At 42.8% G+C, this 22,530-nt stretch overlaps 1 protein-coding gene across 1 annotated transcript; it reads left to right on the top strand.

Annotated features, from left to right (window-relative positions):
* The first annotated feature begins 1,752 nt into the window (after positions 1–1,752).
* Positions 1,753–22,261, top strand: Cpo (carboxypeptidase O). The gene is given in 13 exon segments (XM_059278125.1): positions 1,753–1,770; positions 3,170–3,217; positions 6,736–6,793; positions 6,796–6,836; positions 9,433–9,513; positions 9,516–9,539; positions 11,100–11,216; positions 12,377–12,467; positions 14,175–14,275; positions 14,278–14,379; positions 21,059–21,143; positions 21,960–22,048; positions 22,050–22,261. Coding segments are annotated over 13 exon segments (951 nt in total). The 3' UTR covers positions 22,146–22,261.
* The last annotated feature ends 269 nt before the right edge of the window (positions 22,262–22,530 follow it).

Raw genomic sequence — 22,530 nt, 5'->3', positions numbered from 1 at the left:
GAATATTTATGGTCACGTGAAGAAAGACTCAATATTGTCTGGATATCAGCTCTTCCGAATTTTATTTATATACACCATGCAACCCCAAACAAAATCCTAGGGAGTTATTTTGTGATTATTGACAAACTGACTCTAAAGATTTGTGGACAAATAAAAGACACTGAATAGCCAACCCAGTATTGCAGGAGAATGAAGTCAGAAGCCTGACATTACCTTGTTCAGATTTACTGTAACCTTACAGTCGTCAGACAGTGTGGTATTGATGAAAGAATAAACAAATAGATCAGGAGAAGAGAACAGGGAGCCCAGACACAGGCCCACATGCACATAGCCAATTGATCTGGACAGAAGAGAAAGATAATGCAACAGAGCAAAAATACTCTTTGCAACAGAGAGTGCTAGAAGAACCAGACACTCACATACAGAACAGAGAGAGCACAGAGACTAACTCAAAATTATATCACTGGGCTGGGAGGGTGGCTCAGTCTGTAAAGTGCTTGCCATGCATGAGGACCTTAGTTTGATCCTCAGAACCTAGCCCAAAATGCTGGATGATGGCAAGCCCCTGCCATCCCAGCTCTGGGAAGACAGAGACAGATAGGTCCCTGGGGCTCACTTGCCTATCTATCCTAACTGGAAATCTCTAGGCCAATGACAGACCTTATCTCATCTCCAAGGTGGAGGACAATATTATTGAGGATGACAGTCAAAGTTGACCTCTGGTCTTCATGCACATGTATACACACACACACACACACACACACACACACACACTTTCATTTCATCTACATGTGCGCCCACACACACACGTGCACACACACGCAAAGCACTCTACTTAACTTTTAAATACAAAACTATAAAATTCTAGAAGATGGGCTAGAAAGTTTAGATCTCTCTAAGTACGACGTTGACATTTTAGACACACCAGGAAAGGCTCAACCCGTGAAAAAAATTGATAAGCCAAACTTTAGTAATTGTATAAGCTTCTAACTCTTTGAAAGAAAATGTCAAGAAAACCAGAAGACAGAAACTGAGATAAAATATTTATGAAAGAGACGTCTGAAAAAAGAATGTGATCCAAAATATATAAAGAACACTGAAACTCAAACATTAATAAAAGGACATGTAAGTATAATGTGGCCCTAATGATGCCTCGTCAAAGAAAACACAATGAGTTGAGGAACCTAGGAAAAGATGCTCTAGCTCATCTGTCACCAGAAAATTGCAAATTCAAACTACCAGATGCACTACAGTCTGCTACAGCAGCCCACATCTAGAAGGCCAACATCAAAGGCTAGTGAGGATGTAGAATAACCAGAACCCACTCGTTGCTGATGGAAATGCAAAACTGTCTCCACCAATTTTGGACAGTGGTTTATCAGTTTCTTACAGAAAAAAAAAAAAAAACCGGTTTATCATATGGTTCAACAATTGTACTCCTTAGTTCTTACCCAAATGAACTAGGAACACATCTGCACAAAATCAGTCACGTGTGTGTTTATGGCAGCTTTGTTCATAACTGCCAATATAGGAAGTTACCATGGTGTCTTTCAACATACGAATGGGCAAACTGTGGCATATCCAGAGAAGGGAATGTTGTCCCGCACTGAGAAAGGAGCTGCCAAAGCTGTGAAAAGATGCAGAAGAAACTTAGGCATATTGTGGTGGTTTGAATGAGAATGGCCCCAAAGGCTCATATATGTGAATGCTTGTTTTCTGGTTGGTGGAACTGTTTGAGAAGGATTAGGAGGTATGGCCTTATTGGAGGAGGTACGTCCTTATTGGAAGAGGTGTGCCAGAAGGGGTAGGCTTTGGGTTTCAAAAAGACCACACCATTCTAGTTGGCTTACTCTCTGCCTCATGGTTGTTGTCGCAACATGTAAACTCTCAGCTACTGCTCCAGCACCAGGCCTGCCTGCCTGCTGCCATGATGGGCACGGACTCACCCTCTGAAACTGTAAGCAAGCACCCAATTAAATGCTTCCTTTTATAAGTTGCCATGGTCACAGTGTCTCATCACAATAGAAAAGTAATTAAGACACATATTAGTAAGTGAAAAAAAAATCAGTCTGGAAAGCCTGCACAGTGTGACCCCAGCTATAAATATTCTGGAAAATGTAGAACGATGCAGATTAAGCGATGAGAAGTAATTACCAAGGGTTGGAAAATGGAAGGGTGGATGAGCGGAGTCCAGATGACAGTTAGGAACTAAAATCATTCTGTATGATACTAGATGGTTTACACTGGACATCAAACACCTGTCAGCCCCCATAGAATATACAACACTAGGAACGAATCCTAATATGACTTTGGGTGATGATGTCACAATGGAGAGTCATTGGCTGCAGCTGCTGCATAGGGGTTCATTCTCCCCACACATTTACAGCAGTGGTTAATATTAGAGGCTCTTAAATCAGCTTGCCAGGGTTCGGGTCCTGTTAACACTTTCCTTGGGATCTGGTTTCCTCATCTCTGAAACAGAGGTTAAAAAGAAATCTATCTCAACATTTTAGAGAGGAGTAAATGGTAATTAAATTATGTAGAGTGGTGCTTGTCTCATAAAAAGTTTCAGCTCAATAAATCTTAGCTATTACACCTTTTACAAACTTACAAGTGCTTTTTATCTACAATGCCTTATTGAGTTGTTCTAGCCTCCCTGCAAGGTTGACATGATTGTCCTCACTCTGTAGACAGAGAAATTGCATTTCACAATGGCTAAATAGTTGCCGGAGATATCATAGCAGGTAAATCACAGAGTTATAATTTCAACATTGGCTTTGGAACTGCAAATCCTGTGTGCACTACCTTCTATGACATTTGAAATTTTATATTTTTAAAAAATATTTGTGTGTGTATATGCATGCGTGCGCACGTGCGTGTGTGTGTGTGTGTGTAAGTACTCATGGAAGCCAGAAGAGGGAGTCAGATCACCTAGCACTGAAGTTAAAAGTCAATTGTGAGCTATCTGATGTGAGTGCTGGGCATTGAACTCCAGTCTTTTGCTAGAGAATTAAATGCTTCTGACCTTATAGCCATCTCTCCAGCCTCTTTGTGACCTTTTAAATCAGTCTTCTATTCTTCAGGAAGTCCTGATGTCTTCACTATTTCATATCTTTCTTTCCATTCAAGATCCTCAGCACAGCACAGATAAGAGGTTGTCTGTCCACAGAGGAGCCTTGAGACCTATTTTTATGAGAGATATCTCCCCATGGGAGAGGTGAGTGAGGACACATAGTATGAAGGATGGTGTTGCTTTAGGATATATCAGGATGGATTACTTTTAATATTAATATTCACAAACTAGATTGACTCAAACTGTGAGCTGAAGATTTGCCTGTTTGCTAAGTTGAAGGGATTTCCAAACATCTCTCCCTCCACCATTAGTGCCGCCACAGAAACTACAAAACCTGGTAAATGAAATAAAAAGACAAATTAATAACACAAAGAAAAGGGAAGGGAACAGTCCCAGGCACCTAGTTTGAACATGAAACGTAATGAACACTTTTTTGGGTTTGCCGTGTCCTTAGCAGATTTGAGAAGCACAGAGTTGGAGCCTGTGTGAGTGTGGGACACAAGGAGAGTTGGTCTTCAGTGGCTCCTGTTTAGCTGAAAATGTTGTTTTTTCTTGCTGGATCCAGGGGTTCCACAGTAGTTCTCAGAGCAAAAGCCTTCTGCAAAGACGCTGTGAAGATGCTTAGTGGCTTTTGAGAGTAGATAGTGGAAAAGAAATAGCTTTTGTGTGTATGCCTATAATGATACCACACACATTTTTTTTTGGTATAGAGTGGTTGGATCAAACGATACACATATCTAAAAGGTGTACATAAATGCACAAACTGCCTTCCAAATAGATTTTACCAATTTATACTCTCTGCATTTGAGGATATAATATTATTTTTTCCAGAATAATTTTTCAGAATGCTGAAAAGAACTTACACTTTCCCCTGTAGACATTACCTCAAAGAACTGTTGGCTCTGTGGCTTTGAACAAGATGCTGTATGCCCACGGAAACCTGATGATCTGGTGTGACGGTCAGTGTTGACAACTTGATAGGAATCACCTGGGAGACAAGCCGCCAGCATACCTGTGAGGGTTATTAAGACTAGGTTAGTCTCTGGGCATGCCTGTGAGGGGTTATTTAGATTAGGTTAGCCTCTGGGCATGCCCGTGAGGGGTTATTTAGATTAGGTTAGCCCCTGGGCATGCCTGTGAGGGGTTATTTAGATTAGGTTAGCCTCTGGGCATGCCCGTGAGGGGTTATTTAGATTAGGTTAGCCTCTGGGCATGCCTGTGAGGGGTTATTTAGATTAGGTTAGCCCCTGGGCATGCCTGTGAGGGGTTATTTAGATTAGGTTAGCTTCTGGGCATGCCTGGGGGTCTTGATTGGATTAATTGAGGTGGGAGGATCCACCCTAAGGGAAGACAGCAGTCCCTGGTCTTGAGTCCTGGAGTGCACGGAACAGGAGAACAGCATTCATCACCCTCTTCCTCCTGCTTGTGGACACAAGGTAGCCAGATACCAAACCCTACCTTCAGTATTCCTCCATCACCATCGAATGTGCTTCAAAACTGTGACCCAAATAAGTCCTTTCTCCCTTAAATTGCTTTTGTCTGAGTGTTGTTGTTTGTTTGTTTGTTTTTATCACAGTAACAGGAAGAGTAATGAAGACATCTGGTTTCCATGATAGGATCACACTGGCTTGGCTACTTGCTGACTGTGGGACCTTGATAAAGGCACTTTAATTAATCTCTTTAATTCTTTAGTTTCTTCATCTGTGAGACTGGAATAGTAATGTCTATCTTAAAGCATTGTGACGATGATACAGAAAGTTGATTGCATTACCACCGACTAGGCAATAAGTAAATATATACCTACCACTTCTCGTTGTTGCTATTTGTAGCTTTATTAAGATTTGGGCTATCTGTGTCCTTCTCTGGCCCATCACAGATGCTTACAGTACCTGTGCCATAAAAAACCATCATAAACAATGACAATATCCAAAACTCATTAAACGACCAAAAACTACCCACCCCACTTCTTGGGAATGTGGGCATCTTTTTCTTAAAATTACTTCCTGCTTTCTAGGGGTGAAGACATCTTTAAGGAATCCTGAAAAGAAAATTTTTAGGTTAATTGTCAAGTCCTGTATCATTTGTCCAGTTGCTGCATAATGAGAAAGTGCAGGGCTTGTTTTAAGTCCTGGTTCAAGTAGTCTGTCAGGCTGGATCATCTCAGCTAGCCATCTCAAAATTGTCCTGAGTAGTTTATAGTCCAGAGTCAATCTTTCCGTGGTGTTAATCAGCTTAATGGCTTTACCATAGTCCGTGTGGAATCGTCATTGTGGGCTCCTGCCATCTTTTTGAAGTATTTTATAACCTTCCATAGTGGACAGATTGAACTTAAACTGCCCTTAGTCAAGCATTTATTAAGGTACTAACAAGTTTTCTCCATAGTCTCTATGCCAATTAAGATTTAAATTTTAAAAATAATTTGTTTTCTCCAGTTAACTACTATTTCCTGTAGTTCTGAATTGTCCAAGGTCAACTACACAGAAACTCAGGTGTCATGTGTCCTGAGATGTGCTGATGACTGCCTTAATATGTCTTCATTTTTCACTGCATTTGCTCTTATGGAACCTCAGTTATGGATTTATTAGTCACGGTATAAGATTCCTTCAAAGCTTGATATATATGATCTATAATTAAATCAGATCTATTCAGGGCTATTAAGTTTAATCAAAATTATTAACATGGGTCTGACTTAGAAACTTCAGTAAGCAGATTCTGGAAAGGGCATACATGGGTGTTGTCCAAGCTTAGAACATTAGCAAAGGATGCTATTGGTCTATTAATCTACTTTTCATTACTATAATGAAATACCCAAAGCAGGATAACTTTATAAGTAAAAGAGGTTTAATTAACTCACAGTTTGGGAAGCTGAAAGTCCAAACAGTTTGGGTCACCCTCTGGTGAGGACCACCTACCTCAGCTGCATCGACTCAGAGTGGATGGCAAAAATATCATCAATCAGGAAGCCAGAGGGAACTGCTGGGGTCAGGCTCCAAACCTTATCTCAGTTCACTCTCAAAAACACTTACTCCAGGAGACCAGTATTCCCTGTGTAAGACAGGGATTCAAATGACCTAAGGACCTACCACCACCACCACCACCACCACCACCACCACCACACACACACACACACACACACACACACACACACACACACACACACTTCTTCAAGGTTCTGTAACCATCCACATTGCTACACTAGGGACCAAGCCAAATGAACCTCTATGACAGAAAGAACATCCGTCCATAGCTCTTATGCTCCTAAGAAGGAAAGACGATTCTACTTAAAAAAAAAAAAAAAAAATTGTGTGTGGCACAGGAAGGCTAATTCTGATGGCTGTGTGAAGGGTGTGTTATTGTACACAGCCTCTGAAGGGTCACTGGTGGATTATCAAAACTGTTCATCCTCAATTGCTTATTTGTAAAGGTCCATGGGGTGGAGTGGGGGGGTCCTTGGTGGCCCAGGAGGTCTTGAAAGGAAGTGATAGGTGCGAGATCATAAATCATGGCTTTAGTTCTCTGGTTCGCTTGTCACGTGACTTTCGCAGTCTAGAGCAGCGTGCAAAGTTCTGGGTCAGAGTGAAAGAATGTTTATCTCAACTGGAGGCAATCAACCAACCTGCCTCGTGAGCCTGGTCACAGCGTGGTCCTTTGGATCAGTTTAGATCTATCAGTGGATGAACCAGGTCAGCAAGAAGTATGCCGAAGTGGCGACTCAGCGTTTCCGGGAATGACCTCTGAGACCTGGCCCATGTCCTACCTGAAGGTGAGTGCCGAGACTGAGCCTGACCTTAGGGCAGAATCTGCCCAGTCAGAAGGCACTGCAGGGGCTTTGTCAGAACTGCAGGAGAGTTCAAAGAGCCTTTTCCACCAAACTGGGCTTTTGTCCACAGCTGCTTCATAAAGCTGGGTTCTGAGGCATGACAGGATCCAAACGGAGGAGAACCCATGAGTGGATCACCCCATAAGGATTCGTTAGAATTGGCTCATTTTTCATCTCCTCTGTTCTTCGTTGTTGGTGGTGTTTTTTTCTTTATCTTCTCCCCTCCTCTCCCCTCCCCTCTCTTTCCCTCCCTTCCCCTTCTCTCCCCTCCCCTCCCCTTCATGTGCCTGGGCATGCTTGTAGACCACCAAGGACAACTTCCAGGACCTGGTTCTCTTCTTCCTCTATGTATGTAAGTTTTGGAGATCTAACTCAGGTTATCAGGGTGGGGGGCAAGTGTCTTTTCCTGCAGAGCCATCTTGTTAGTCCAAATGTTTTGTTTTAGAAAGAGACCACACACACACACACACACACACACACACACACACACACACACGCACTCCTAAAAATGTTTTAAAACACAGAAAACCTTCATTTATTATTCTGTGGCTTCACCACAGAGGAAACAACCCTACAGAAGTAAGGTGATTTATACAAGGTCAAGGTCCCGTAACCAGATAATCGTATAAACAAAGAGGTAGTTAGTGCCCCAGTTCTCTTACTTCTTTGTGTGGTAAAAATGAATAAATAAATAAATAAATAATGTCTGAGGTCTGTCACTCTTCCATAGGGCCAGAATTTCTAAGCTTTTAGGTCCAGAGTTCTCTTACTTCTTTGTGTGGTAAAAATAAATAAATAAATAAATAAATAAATAAATAAATAAATAATGTCTGAGGTCTGTCACTCTTCCATAGGGCCAGAATTTCTAAGCTTTTAGGTCCAAATCAGGGAATTTCTATCCTGTCTGGACATTAAAATCACCTATGGAGTGTGGCCAAATGACCCCTCTATCTCAGGCCCTCCCAAGGAGATGGCCTGATTGTTCTGAGATAGGGCATGGCATGCCTTGAAAGCTCCCAGGTCAGCCTAACTGCACTAAAACAGTAACCTTTCTTTTCCCCCTTCTCCCCTTATTCCCCTCTCCCATTTCTGTCACACAGGGGACATAGCTGCCATCTTTCACACACTAAGCAAGCTGTCTACCACCGAGCTACATCCCCAACCCTTTTGACTATGTTTTATGTCAGACATATTCTCACAAATAACTTGGAATATATGCCTGTGCCATCATCCCTGACAAAACAATGGTCTTCAAAGGGTAATTTTAGAAGAAAATTGGGGGTGAGGGGGCCGTCAGGAACTGTCCTGGAAACCTTGAGGGACAGGGGAAGCCACAGGAAGAAAGTCTCTTGACTCTGACAACCCCAGCCATGCCTTTGCCTCAGCTTGTAAGTATCTTATGTGGAGGGTGGCAAGTTTTTGCACCCTGATAGGCCTCTCTGCCGAAGCAACAATCCAAATCAGACCAAATTAGGAAAAGGCCCGGTTTAATGCGTAAAGCATTCCTGGGTGATTCCCCAGCCTGCAGAGAGGAGATGGGATGAGAGACTAGAAGAACCACATGTCTGTTTTCTGGGATGCAGCTTATATACCCTGTGTGAGTGGTCTTGAGCCTCTCTGGGGAAGAGCTGTGTTTAGCAGGCTTTGAAGGGGTGGGTTTAGGGAAAGAGATAGGGAGGGGAGTTGAGGTGGATCTTGCACCAGACAGAGGGAAAGTCAGTTCAGTTCCCAAGACTGACATATAGCCCGGGGTAGGCCGTTAACAAATCCAAGACAGATACAGCTGTTATAGCCTGGGACTGTTTAGAGTCCTTCTCCACCAAAGAGAAGTTAAAATAGTGTAATCCCCACCCACCTCTAGGAAGAGGACAGATGGGCAGGGAAGGGAGAGGATGGGGGTGGCTATGGGTGGAGGATTAGCTGGAGAATTTAATAAGCACAGCACAGGGTACGAACTTTGATCTGCTTATGGTTTGGGAAGTTTGAATGAAGGTTTGATTCATTTAGAAATACTTTTGATTCTTGAACGTCACAGCTGATACATGCTTTGCCTCTCTGGGTGAGCTATGTGTATAAAGCCTAGAAACATAGAAGCCGTGTATACATTTAGCCTCTTAGCTTATGGGGCAGTTGACTTAAACTTGAGGTCCTTTTGCCTCTGCCTTTCTCCAGAGTGCTGGGACTGGGGGCATGTGTCACCATACCCAGTGTTGAACGTGTCTGTCAGGTGAAAGCCACTATTGACTTCGCTTTTATTTGCAACCATGGGATACTTTAGGATGCAGCGGGGAATGACTCTTTGAATGGGGAATCAGTGTCCAGTCCTAAGAACAACCATCAAGGCAGTGGGCAGGAGAACAAGGTAGGAGAGGAAAGGATCACACTGGTGGATACCTTCACTAGAATCCTGGCCACCATCCCCGAACCCCAGTGGGAAGTAAGAAAGGGCACTGTGGGGGAATGAAACATGATGACTTTGCAGTGTCTTAAAAGAGCGAGCATTTGGTTATGGAGCCTGAATGTCCCCCTCACACCCCAGATCAGCAAACCATCCAACAGTCCCAAGAAGACCATTTGGATGGACTGTGGAATTCATGCCAGAGAATGGATTGCCCTTTGCTTTTTTGCCAATGGTTTGTGAAAGAGGTAAGTGTCTTCAGTTTCCTCATAACGCTAAATCACGTCATTGAGTACCTGTCACTGCCAAGCTCCTTAGCAGAGTGCTTCTTTCCCGTTAACCGTTGACTGTACTGAATTCGTCCCTTACTTTGAGTGAAATGGAATTAGTAAGTAGCCTTGCCAAAAACTGAATATCTTAACTTCATTCCACTGCATCCAATTTTTTATTTTTTATTTTTTATTTATTTTATTTTATTTTATTTTTCAAGACAAGGTTTCCCTGTGTAGCTTTGTGCCTTTCCTGGAACTCACTCTGTAGCCCAGGCTGGCCTCGAACTCACAGAGATCTGCCTGGCTCTGCCTCCCGAGTGCTGGGATTAAAGGCGTGCATCACCACTGCCTGGCTCCAAAATTATTTTTATTGGAAGGTAAACCTACCTAAGTGTAGAGAAGAAGATGCATATTGGAAATCAGAGATAATATTGAATCCTGTCAAATACTATTGGGAAAAATTTCCAGCATTGAGAGAAACATTTCACCAAGTTCCTCTTCTATTAAGGGAGCTTAGAAATAATAACCCATGTGTCTGCTGTGTGGGTCAAGAGATTTCCCATATGGAAAACACATAGTGTGGTGAGTTTTTGAGTTTTCATATATTTCTTCTCTTCCCTTTAGGGAATAAGACAACTTTTAAAATGATATATTTTTGTTAGTCTTTTGAGAAACGCAAATACAAAAAAATAACCCAGGAGGAGTCATTCCTAAGACCGACAGCCGAAATGTCAACTGGGAGAAATACAAATTAACTCCATCTCACCCCTAGTGAATTATAAACTTTCAAGGAGCCAGGGAGGAGGACAGAGGAGTAGGGCAGTCAGTGTTTTGTTGTTGTTTTGAGACAACGTCTCACTATTTAGCCCAGGGTGATTCCAAACTCACTATGTAGTCCATGAACTTGAGGTCTTAAAAAGCCTTGTTCTGTCTCCAGAGTGCTGGGGTTACAGGTGTACCTCCACACCCACACCAGTGCGTCAACAGGTCTGTCCGGTGATTCTGTTTGCAGTCAAATTTGAGAGCCACTACTAGAAAAGACTAAGACAGTTAAGGAGGAGCTGGAGGCTGACATTGTGATGGCAGTCATCTATTGTAATTAAGTTGAAATTTATAGAAAATTAGAAAGGAAAGATTTTTCCCTCAGGACTTTCTTTGGACTGCCAGCTCCCAAATAATGACATGGAGACTTCTTATTAATTATGAAAGCTGGGCCTTAGCTTAGGCATGTTCCCAACTACCTCTTATAACTTAAATTAACCCATTTATATTAATCTACATTCTGCTGTTACCTCTACTCCATACTGTACATCCAACTTCCCTGTGTCTAGCTGTCGAATTTTCTACCTCTCTACTTCCCAGAGTTCCTGTCTCTTCCTGGAAGTCCTGTGTCTATCTTCTCCTGCCTAGCTATTGGCCATTCAGCTCTTTATCAAACCAATCAGAAGGTGTCTTAGCAGAGATACATCTTCACAGTGTACAAAAAGATTATCCCACAACAAGAGTCATTCTAGATGTTTCTGTTTTAACTTCCAGATTCTACAGAATGATAAAGACAACACAAGGCTCAGGCTCCTTAAGGAGTTGGACTTCTATGTGCCTCCACTCCTCAACATTGACAGTTATATCTACACTTGGACAACAGGGTGAACAGTGTGTGTGTGGCAGGGCTGTGTTCAGGTACTGAAGCCCTACTACGGTTGTTCTTCTGATGTCAGCCATTCTAGCTATGAAAATCTTTTATAGCCATGTAAAGAAAGAAGCCCCATCTGATCATTTTTAAATCAAAGTCAATGTTAGAACGTGGAAGCCTAATTCCTCCTTAGCATTAGAGTCTAGGGTGGGTCTCATTTATGGTTTTCCATCTACCCAGTTCTCCATTTGGACTTCCTTCTGGCATCTTCTTAGTGTTTATGATTTGCCTACTACCTGATTAGTATTGTATTGGTATATAAATCACATACCTCAGATCAGTTCTAGAAGCACGAGGCGGGGAACAAACAGCGTCTAAGTACTAAACTAACCTGATTTTCAATGTGATCATTCAGAAGGTTAAATGTCTCAGGCTTCTAATGTAGTAAATAGCAGAAGTTTCTCCATACAGCATTGATAAAGCACATTACTCTGAATGAGAGCACTTTTCTAGAGAACACTTTCTTCCTCTCCTCCATCACTTCTCAGAGTTCCCCCTTTCTAGAAATCACTCCCTCTTTCCCCTCCTCCATCCCTCTCCAAAACTCTCTAGACCCCTTCAGTCATTCTGGCCTTGTGTGTGAATTAAGTCTCCTCCGACCCCAATAAACTTTCCTCGTGACACTTGTCTTTACCTGCATTTCCACTTAGCAGTCTTCTAAAAAAAATGCAAACAAAGCAAAAAACAACAACAACAACAAAAACAAGACAAACAAACAAAAACATTTCTGCTATACCTGGAATGCCTTTCCCATTGGTCAAGCTGTTTGCCTGACATTTGGTATAACTCAATCTCAAAATGTAACCAAAGCTTCTATGAGTAAGATCGTGTCCATAGACCTAGCTTATCTACTCAGAAATGAAAGGGCAAACTAGCCCTAAATTGGATGGCTTACACATCTGTTCACTTTAGTTTGCACAGATGTTCCTAATATTGGGTGTTGCTGGCCTCTCTGCAAAACTAAAATTCACCTATGCACAAATTTTACAATGATAAAGGCTTTTTTTTTTCAGATAGTTCTAGAAAGTGTTTTCGATGTTCGAGGGCCACCTGTCCTCACTGACACTGATTTATGAAGCCTCTGCATGTCAACCAACATCTCTCAGTGCCTCTGCTTCAGGATCCTCTCTGGAGGAAGCCCTGCTCATTCCGTAATAATGGCACATGCTTTGGAGCAAATCTCAATTGAAATCTCAGTGTCTCCTGGTGTGGTAAATACCTGCTCAGTAGATAAACTGATGACATCTACTACCAAGGGCTGAGAAGCATGATGGCTTACTAAACATACCCATCTTTGAAAAACCCATATAGCTTCTTGAGCATTCTGACTACTTTTCTTTCCTTTAAAGAGGTGGTATCATCTATACAGTATTCAAGGGCAGAACTCTCTTCAAATGAGATTGGCTAAACCAAGACAGAGTAGACCTAAACCAATGTCTTAGGTCTTAGGTCTATTTCTATTGCTGTGGTGAAACACCATGACTAAAAAGCAAGTTGGAGAGGAAAGGGTTTATTTGGCTTATGCTCCCATATCACTGTTCATCATGGAAGAAAGTCAGAACAGGAACTCAAACAGGAGCGATGCAGAGGCCATAGAGGGGTGCTGCTACTGGCTTGCTCAGCCTGCTTTCTTATAGAACCCAGGACCACCAGCCCAGGGATGGCACCATCCACAATGGGCTGGGTCCTCCTACATCCATCACTAATTAAGAAAATGCCCGGCAGGACTGCTTACAGCCCAATCTTACCGAGGCATTTTCTTCACCGCTGAGCCATCTCTCCAGCCTGTGGTGACACTTTCTTAATTGAGGTTCCCTCTTCTCAGATGACTTTAGCTCGGATCAAATTGACATAAAACTAGCCAGCATAAACAGTCAGGGTATGTTTTAAGCCATCACTTGGTTTTAAGATATATAGCTCTCCATCAAGCAGATTAAAGCCAGAGTGCTGTCTTTGGGTATTTTTTACAGCAGGACGCAGACAGCAAGCAGAGTAAACATTTCCTTCTCCTTATAGCACTTCTGTGTCTGCAAATCTAGATACGCTCAAAGCACTGGAAGCAGATGAAGAATCAGGGGTGGGTAAGAACACTGGGCCTCACTGAACGGCAAGGATGAAGATGCGGTCCCCATTGCTTGGTGGTCTTGAAAGAAAAAATGCCTCATCTCAGTGGGGTTTTGTTTGTTTGTTGTATTTAGAACATTGGCCACATAATCCCATTTTAACCAAAGTCCATGATGTGGGTTAAATCTGATGCCACATAGGAGGGTCACTGGTCTAACATGTAGGGGACTTTACTATTTTTATTGTGGGCAGACTGCCTGGGTACTTACAAAATAGCTCTGATAGGACAGAAACCAGTAAGCAAGATGTGGCTGACAAATCTGTGAGAAGCTGCCATAGAAATTTGATTTTTGTTTTGTTTTGTTTTTTCGAGACAGGGTTTCTCTGTGTAGTTTTGGTGCCTGTCCTGGATCTCGCTCTGTAGACCAGGCTGGCCTCGAACTCAGAGATCCGCCTGGCTCTGCCTCCCAAGTGCTGGGATTAAAGGCGTGCATCACCACCGCCTGGCAGAAATCTAATATTTGATTCCCAGTCGCCCTGCCCTTGACGCTCCCTGGTTCACCACAGGTTGAAGAATAGATTAGCACACTACCATTTCATTTTGCATTTTCCCTTCTGAGCCACAAAAGGATGGAGTTTGCACAGTTGAAGTCTAGCTCTTCAGGCCAGCCCTCATGCCTTTCTAAGCTCCTCATCAGGTGGCCACTTTAGTGACTATGCAGTTGATTAACTTATGGGACGGAGTTGACAGCCACGGACAGGCCTGGCATACCCTGAGCAAGGTTTGCTATTCACCCTGGCTCATTTGTAAACTGAGATTATGACGTGTTTCCGTGACCTCCTGTATTTCCCAGGTATGGGCGCAATCACAAACTGCCAAGATTTAACATTCTGTGGGATAGAACTGGTGTCAGAACTAGAGACTAAAACAGTCTCAAGCCGTAGAGAAAGCAAGGAAAAAGAGACATCCCGTGCTTCCTGACCGTACACTCTTATGGGCAGCTCATCCTCACACCATATGGCTACACCAAAAATAAACCAAGTAACTACGAAGAACTAGTGAGTCCAAAGTGCCAAGGCCTCTAGACAAACCTCCACAGGGCCACCTGCCTTCTTTCCTCTGATTTTCATTTCCAAGAGATTTTGGCTCCGTTCTCCATTGCCCCGCCCCCCCCCATCCTTATTTTCTTTTTCCTGCTTTTTATACCTTGCCAGATGCCTGCCGGGAAGACTCTAGGTTAAATGCTGCTTTACCTACGCTAATTAACTACCTGTTTCATGAAGTGTCAAGTTGGGAGACATCTTAGGTGTTTGGCTATAATATAAATGAGATGATTATGTTAATAATCTGCAGAAATGCGCTCTCCTTTCTGTGCGTTATGTCGAAGCTCCGTTCAGCTATTACGGCTTTTGAACCATGCCTAAACAGCTTGCCAGCTGTTAGTGGAATATGGCATGTCTAAAATAACACGGCTAAATAATATCTGCTCTCTTTTCTACTAAGCACGGTGCTGTGTTTTCTTCTCGACTCTTCTTACGCCATTTGCCCAGGAATATTTGTAAGAGGAAGTGCCGTGCGGATACAAGCCAGGGCAAGGAGCTTGTGCTGGTTTTTTTTTTTTTTTTTTTTTTTTTCTTTTTTTTTTTTTTTCTAGGTTCTTCCCTGAAGCCATGCTTACTCAAACTCAGGTGGGCAGGCTCGCTGCAAGGAACTAGGCTCTTTGCCCTTTTGTGAATCTGAGGACCAGAGTCACAAATCGAAGGGAGAGCAAATGCAGAGTTGCTGTAATATTGACTAATATTAACTGAGGTGGGTTTTTTTTTCTATTTTAATTATGGTAAAATACACTTAGCATAAATGTACAATGGCAACCATTTTGAGGTGTGGAGTTCAGAATCTTCAGCGTTGTGTACCAACCCCCAGGACTGTCTTATTGCACATACCTGATACCCATCACATGACATCCCCCATTTCCCTCTATGCCCAGTTGTGGCAAACACCAGTTTTCTTCCCGAACCTGTGAATGTGACTCATTAGATGCCTCACATCAGTGGAATAGTAAAGGATTTGTCTTTTTAGGGCTAGCTTATTCACTTCAGCACAATATCCTTGGTGTGCATCCCCTGTAGGATATGTCAAAATTTCCTTTCTTGTCCTTTTGGTTGTAAGCCTTTAACGGCCAAACCATCTCTCTAGACCAGCATTTCCTTCATTTTTAAGAGCAAGTAATATTCCACTGTGTGTATATATCATGTTCTGTTTGTCTGTCCATCGGTGGGCATTTGGGTTTGTTCTACCTTTCTGCCCAGGGCTGCTAAGAATATGGCTGCACAGGTGTCTCTCCAAGACACCACTGTCATTTCTTCTGGACATATTTAGAAGTATAATTTCTGGCTTACATGGTAATTCTACTTTTGATTTTGAAGTTTGATCTACTGCTTTCCATATTGGTTGTACTATTTAAAATATCTACCTACAGTGCACAAGCTCACACTGCTCCATTGTCTTGCCAATGTCTGTTATTATTATTTAAAGAAAAAACTTTTAACTTTTAAAAAGAGGGTCCTCATCATGTGCAGATGACAGGGTAGATGAGGGCAAGTCATACCCTGTTGTTATTAAAGAGGCCAGATGACCTCTTGGTTATTTTACATCTCCTATCCTTTTCCCACTGGAGCACAATCCATACAGTACAGGCAAGAACTAAAAGATAACCCCCTAAAGACCTTTGCTGAAGAGAGTCTCCAGTAGTCAAAAATACCCAGCAATACCTAAATACCTTTCTCGAAGCCATTTTCTCCTTCCACGGTTACAAAAATTCATACTATATGGTCATTTTGAAATATGTAGAAATACCTAACATTTGCTTGGATTATTACAACTCACAAAGGGATTTTAAAGCCATTATCTCATTTGATTCTTGTGATGATGTAATAAACTCACTTTGGGAATATATAAATAGAGCTTGAGTTAGCTACATTCCCAGAAACCCCCCGGGAGAGCATGGTGGATTCTGGGTTGGTCCTCCACATGTTTGAAGCATTCCTATCATCCCCACAAAGGCTCTCTCTGCTTAGAAAGGATTTTTGACTTTTTGAAGCCATTAATCAATTTAGATTTCCAGTCAGCCATGTGCTCTTTCATCCTCAGTCATAATCCCTGGCACTTTTTCCTTTGATAGAGAAATTTGCAGAGATGTGGATGTTAGTTATGGAGCCCAGAACTAGACTCATTCCCCAGCTTCTTTGATAGTCATTATAGACTTCTCTCTTTGAGAGAACTGTCACAAAGCCAGATGAATCTCCAGGGACATTGGGACATTGTAAGTCTTCAGTGGGAAGGTGTCTTCCACCAATGGAAAGGTCTTCATGGATGGTATCATCTTTCAATATAATACCTCAATATTTTTTCATGGGAATGTCATTCCCTTTGGTGCAGGAATACAGATATTATATGATCTGTACCCAAAAGTCAGAGGCTCTCTTGTGGATTGCCCATGTCAGAGCCCTGTGGCCACAGGCTAAGAGGGTATGAGAGAGAGAGAGGCTTGGATCAGTAGCCTAGGAACTGCTGGAAAGTGATTCTAACATGAAAATATTGGTAAAGCATTGGTTCCATACACAGAAACCAGTAAACTTTTCCTGTGTCTTTTGCAGTCTTGGGTGCTGAAGCATAAGCATAAGCATAAGCATTCGTCTTCAAACTTTTTGATAGGAAATATGAAAATTTTGCACTCTGTGTTAATCTTACTGAATCTTGGCAGTGTTTTCGGGTTCCTGGGGAGAAGCTGTACCACTGTGCACTGCACTGAACCAAGCCCCTTGATCCAAGGAGATTTCCATTTCTAGAACTATTTACAGTGACTCTATATTTACAAAACCAAAGCTTTTTAGAGCCATGGTAAATATAATACTGTATGAAGGACAACTTGGCAGTCTCTATGTAGAAGAAGCAGGAGTGTGTGTGTGTGTGTGTGTGTGTGTGTGTGTGTGCATCCACTTTATAAACTGCTTTTGAAATTAGAACACCTATCAGAATTTTAATGTTTTACATGCTGGAACTATTTACAGTCGTACTCCATCTCAAGCTGTCTCTTCTTCCACATGTCAGGGCCTTCCATCAAAGAATTTGTGCGTCTGCCTATAAATATGTCCTTACAGCCCAAGGAAAGAGCTGTTGAGCGGTCTAGAGGGCTTTAGCAATATATCATGTTCCACTGGAAAGTAGGTTTTATCATTTTTCCTAGGGAGCATCTGTGGTGGTATTGTATTCCCCAAAATATTGTGCACCCTAATAAACTTATCTGGGGTCAGAGACAGAACAGCCACTAGATACAAAGGCTAGAAAATGGTGGTACTCACACCTTTAATCCTAGCACTCCAAAGGTAGAAATCCCTCTGGATCTCGGTGAGTTCAAGGCCACATTGGAAACAGCCAGGCATGGTGACACATGCCTTTAATCCCAGAAAGCGAGCCTTTAATCCCAGGGAGTGGTGGTAGAAAGCAGAAAGATATACAAGGCGTGAGGACCAGAAACTAGAAGCATTTGGCCTGGTTAAGCATTTAGCTGGTTAAGCTTTCAGGCTTCTAGCAGCACAGTTCAGCTGAGAGCCATTCAGATATGAGGACACAGAGGCTTCCAGTCTGAGGAAACAAGACCAGTTGAGAAGTTGGCCAGGTGAGGTTAGCTGTGGCTTGTTCTGTCTCTCTGATCTTCCAGTATTCACCCCAATAACTGGCCTCAGGTTTGATTTTATTAATAAGACTCTCTAAGATTCATGCTACAAGCATCTTTAAGTAGAAAAGATGGACACAAACATAACAACTTTCTCTGGCCCCTCAGTGCAGTTCAAGAGAAAAGTCTAGTCCGGAGCTCCACCCTGAGATGAAGCAATCCAAGGAGGGTTGGGTCTGGTGGCACACACCTTTAATTCTAACACTCAGGCGGCAGAGCCAGGTGGATCTCTGTGAGTTCAAGGCCAGCTTGGTTTATAAATCAAGTCCAGGCCAACTAGAGTTACACAGTAAGACCCTGTCTCAAAGAAATATTAAATGTGAAGGGGCCGGTCCTGCAGACCCAGAGCTGCAGGGTCTCCCTCCATGACACAGGACAACAACAGGATGTCCAAAAGGAGTCCCAGTGAGGACCCAGTATGGATAGTGTAGCAGAAACCAGAGGCCTCAAATAGACTAACGACACTTTGCAATGAACACTTGCAAGTGAAGATATATGAATATAAGGGTATACTGCATGATTCAATATGTCACACGGCAGCTTCCATGATGAGATTTTTCTTTTTTTTTTTTCTCTTAAATTTTATTTATTTTATTTTGGGGGAGAGGTTGCCGGGGCAGAGGATGGATACAAGAGGACAGGGAGATGAATGATGTGAAAGACACAAAGAACAAATAAAAAGAAAGTTTAAAAAGATAAAAACAAACACACAAACAAAAATAAAAAACAAAAATTAAACAAAACAACACAAAGAAATCTGTGGCATTTCTATTTTGTCTTCTCAGAAAGGACCAAATCTGTCTATAAGCTGAGAATCACAATTCTGTTTTTCTACTTCTTCACAGAGGAAAAATCCTAGGGAAAATGAGTTTGCTATCCCACAACTCAGATTTGAAGAGAATAAGGGCAAGTAAAGGCTGGTCATGAGGTAGTTGTTTGGGGTGAGCTTCAGAAATTAAAAAAAAAAAAATTGAGGAGTAATTTGGATGAAAAATGTGGCTTAAAGCTGATTCATGTGACATAAATAGCGAATAGGTCCCTCTCAGACCAGTTGGCATGGAATTCCATCCAGGGAAGGACAGGGGCACATGTGAATTGAAAGTGATTAGGAACAATTTATTTCTTTGCTAGATGATTTTCACAAGTGAGTGTGGCCGCTAAGTCCCTGTCCCCAGAACTGCTCTTAGCTTCCTGGATGACACACAGCGGCTCCCTGAGTCCTTCCCCTGGCCACTCTCGTTTTCTTAGCAGAACTTTTCCTCTCTCTGACTTTCTCTCCTCTCACGACATCCTCTTCCCAGTGTCAATGATGCCACTGCTTTATGCTTTGCATTTTGTCAGCGTTTTTCTACCCCTTTCTCTGTTCTCGGCCAGTCAGGAACTGAGACAGACTCAGAATCGTTTTTTGAGTGAAAAGAGAAAGAATCGGTGAGTGAAAAATAGGCAGAATTCCCAGCAGTGAGGGGAGAGAAGTAAGAAGCGAATGTGTTCAAGTGTGTGTGTGTGTGTGTGTGTGTGTGTGTGTGTGTGTGTAGCACATGCAGAAAGTCCCAAGTACCTAAAGGATACTGCTGGTGACCTCACTACCACCACTTGCTGCCTGCTTAATTCTTTGGAATTTCTCTGGGCTCCTCCCACCTCTATTCAAGCACCTCTCTGTTGCATTTTAGCACTCAGCTGTGAATTACAGAAAAGGAAAGGAGAAAGGGGGTGTCTAAAATTAGGCCATTACTAGCTGAGAGAGTCAGGGGACATGATACACCTCTAAGTGCAGCCTGACTGTCTAGGACCAATGCCACAGTGCTGGCAGGGGACAAGAGGTTTTGGTGGTGTCTGGGTAGACTCTAAAGAGATGCTGTGGGATGTGGTAACTGGAGGACAGACTGTCATGTTGGGATGTCTGGAATCAGAAACACTTAGGTCTATCAACAGACTATTTAAAAAGATTTATCAGGAGGTCAGTAAATACAGGACTTAGCAGAAGTCCAATAAGTGTTGGCCTTCAATTGTGACTGGTCTCAGGAAAGAATTCGCAAGAAAGGAAGACTGAGATCTGACAGATCTTCTAGTTTGGAGAGATTTCCTGTAGAATCAGGAGACATGAAAGTGGAGAGATGTATCAAAAATCTGTAAGAAAACCAAAGAGGTAAAACTGTAAGAGGCTATGAACAAAGGGCCGTGAAAGAGCCAAGGCGGGAAGAAAGAGAATCCAGTAGAGGGACATCAGGAAAGGAAGGATGGATGGAGAAGTTGGAGAAAAGCCGTTTGGGCAAGTCCCTCAAGGTTAGGTCAATAGGTGGAGATTCTAGGTCGAGGGAAGATCTTGAGACAGAGCGGGAAGCTGGGGAACATGGTGTGCATCCAAGGAACAGTTAGGAAGCTCGCGTTTCATTACAATGTAGGATAAGGGTTAGGATACAGTATTGGAAAGGTAGATTACAGTATTGGAAAGGTAGATTAGGACCACATGGTAGAGAATCTCAAAATCTAGGCTAGGCAGCCTGTGTTTCATTCTGAGGGCAATGAGTAGATACTGAAAGCTTTTCAGCAGGACCATGAACACAGATATATGCATCTGGAAGCCATGTGGGATCAACTGGGATAAAGACTGGTGGGAGGAAGGGAAGTGTGTTAGAAGACACAACATTACCGCAATTCCGAGGTAATGAGTCTGACAAGGAGTAACAGCAACGAAAATCCACGTTGGTGACTTTGAAGGGGAAATAAAGGAGCTAAAGATATCTACAGGACTTTACATGTGTGCTGTAGTCATATGCAAGACCAGAAATAGCAACAGCCTCATTGATGGAAGACATAAGGGAAAGCAATGGGGGTGTTGTTAGTGTGGGGTACCAACAGGCTACCTGGACATGAATGCCCAATGGGAGGTTAGAGAGACAGTCTAAAAACCTCAGGGATAGATCTGTACGAGACACAAAACCCTGGGATCGTCGGGTTTATTTTAAAATAAAACCGGCTCTCTCGGCATCTCCCACCTACAGATTCAAGTTGGACAGAAGGCGGCAGATGTATTGAAAGCAAAGCATGGAACCAATTATAGAGCTGGATCGAGTGCAGATATTTTATGTAAGACTACTTTTTTAATGGTATCTAAGGCCCAGAAGAAATCAATGAAGTCGAGATGGCAAGATGGGCCCAAGAGCAGGAGTTCCTGCGACCCACAGAGAGCTGGACGAACCGAAAGGACCAAGGATCAAAGGAAGACTGTGTGATTCAGTACTGTGCTCTCTAGGGATAAAGTATGAGTGCAAAGGAAAAACAATTGATATGCTGGCTCAAACCAGAGTTTTCCCTGGCTTGAGTTAAAAAGAGCTGGCTAGTTAGAAGGCGCAGGAGTTAACAGGAAGGGTATTGTCCTTTAAGTCTTGGTCAGCTGATTACAGTCCCAGAGGATCCACCTGCCAGGAAGGCAGATCAGGGCAAGACTAGGGAAAGAGTCAGTAGAAAAAGTTCAGCTGAAGGAGGGTGCAGTACTTCTCCCAGCCTAGAGCATCCCCCCACCCCCACCCCCGGAGCCCCTGGGGCCCACCTACCTAATATTTGTGTCATAATTTTCCTGTGATTCATTTGGGTTTTGTTTTTCTTTTGAAATTCCTTTGTGAGAATTAGCCCATTCATTCTTGTCTTGCAATTTGAGGCTGCCTCATATATATTTTTTTTTAATCTGTTGAGAAACTTTAAGTCTTTGCTATGTTCCAGGCACACAAAAAAGCAAGGCGCCAAATATAATACAGGCTGTTTACCCAGGACAGAGGGGTCCCAATCAGGGACAATGCCTTCATTTTACGAAGACCCCTTTATTCCCTGGAATGGCGATGGAACCTCCCCCCGCCCCCTTTTACAGCCTGATTTCTCCATTTCCCTCCTGTTCTTCATTTACAGATGCTACGTCAGGATCCTCAAAAGACTGGGCTCGAGACAATTGGATCCCCTTCGCACGCACATTTGAGCTGAGGGACAATGGGACCCAGGGGTTTTTTCCTGCCTGAAGCTCTGATCCAGCCCACACATGAGGAGACCATGGAAGCTATGCTCACACTCCGTGATGGTGTGTGTGAGAGTTACTGACTCACCCACAGTGCCAGGGAGGCGACAACCACAATCTTGGCACTGACCATGGTGTGCTTCTTCACAGCTCTCCCCTAAGTGCCGCCTGCCTTGGCCTGCTTAGGTGAAGGTGTGTGTTGTTGTACAGAAACCAAACCATGAAATTAAAAATACTCTCTATTCTAATAAAGGGTCATGTTAGCATTTTAAACATTTGTTTTGCTGGTAATTAATTTTTATTGCTCTAGAAGAATATTGTACTACTTAGCTATTACAAGTACAAAGCTATAAACTAAACCCTTTTAAAATTCAGTGGTGCGTGCACCTGGACACCAGTGAGAAAATTCTGCTGATCTGGTGGTGCTCACTGATGCATCTGAGCTAAGTGGCAGGCAGCTGGTTGATC

This window comes from Peromyscus eremicus, chromosome 13 (genome assembly GCF_949786415.1).
Source record: "Peromyscus eremicus chromosome 13, PerEre_H2_v1, whole genome shotgun sequence".
Classification (NCBI taxonomy): domain Eukaryota; kingdom Metazoa; phylum Chordata; class Mammalia; order Rodentia; family Cricetidae; genus Peromyscus; species Peromyscus eremicus.
This window is presented reverse-complemented; position numbering and strand designations above follow the sequence as displayed.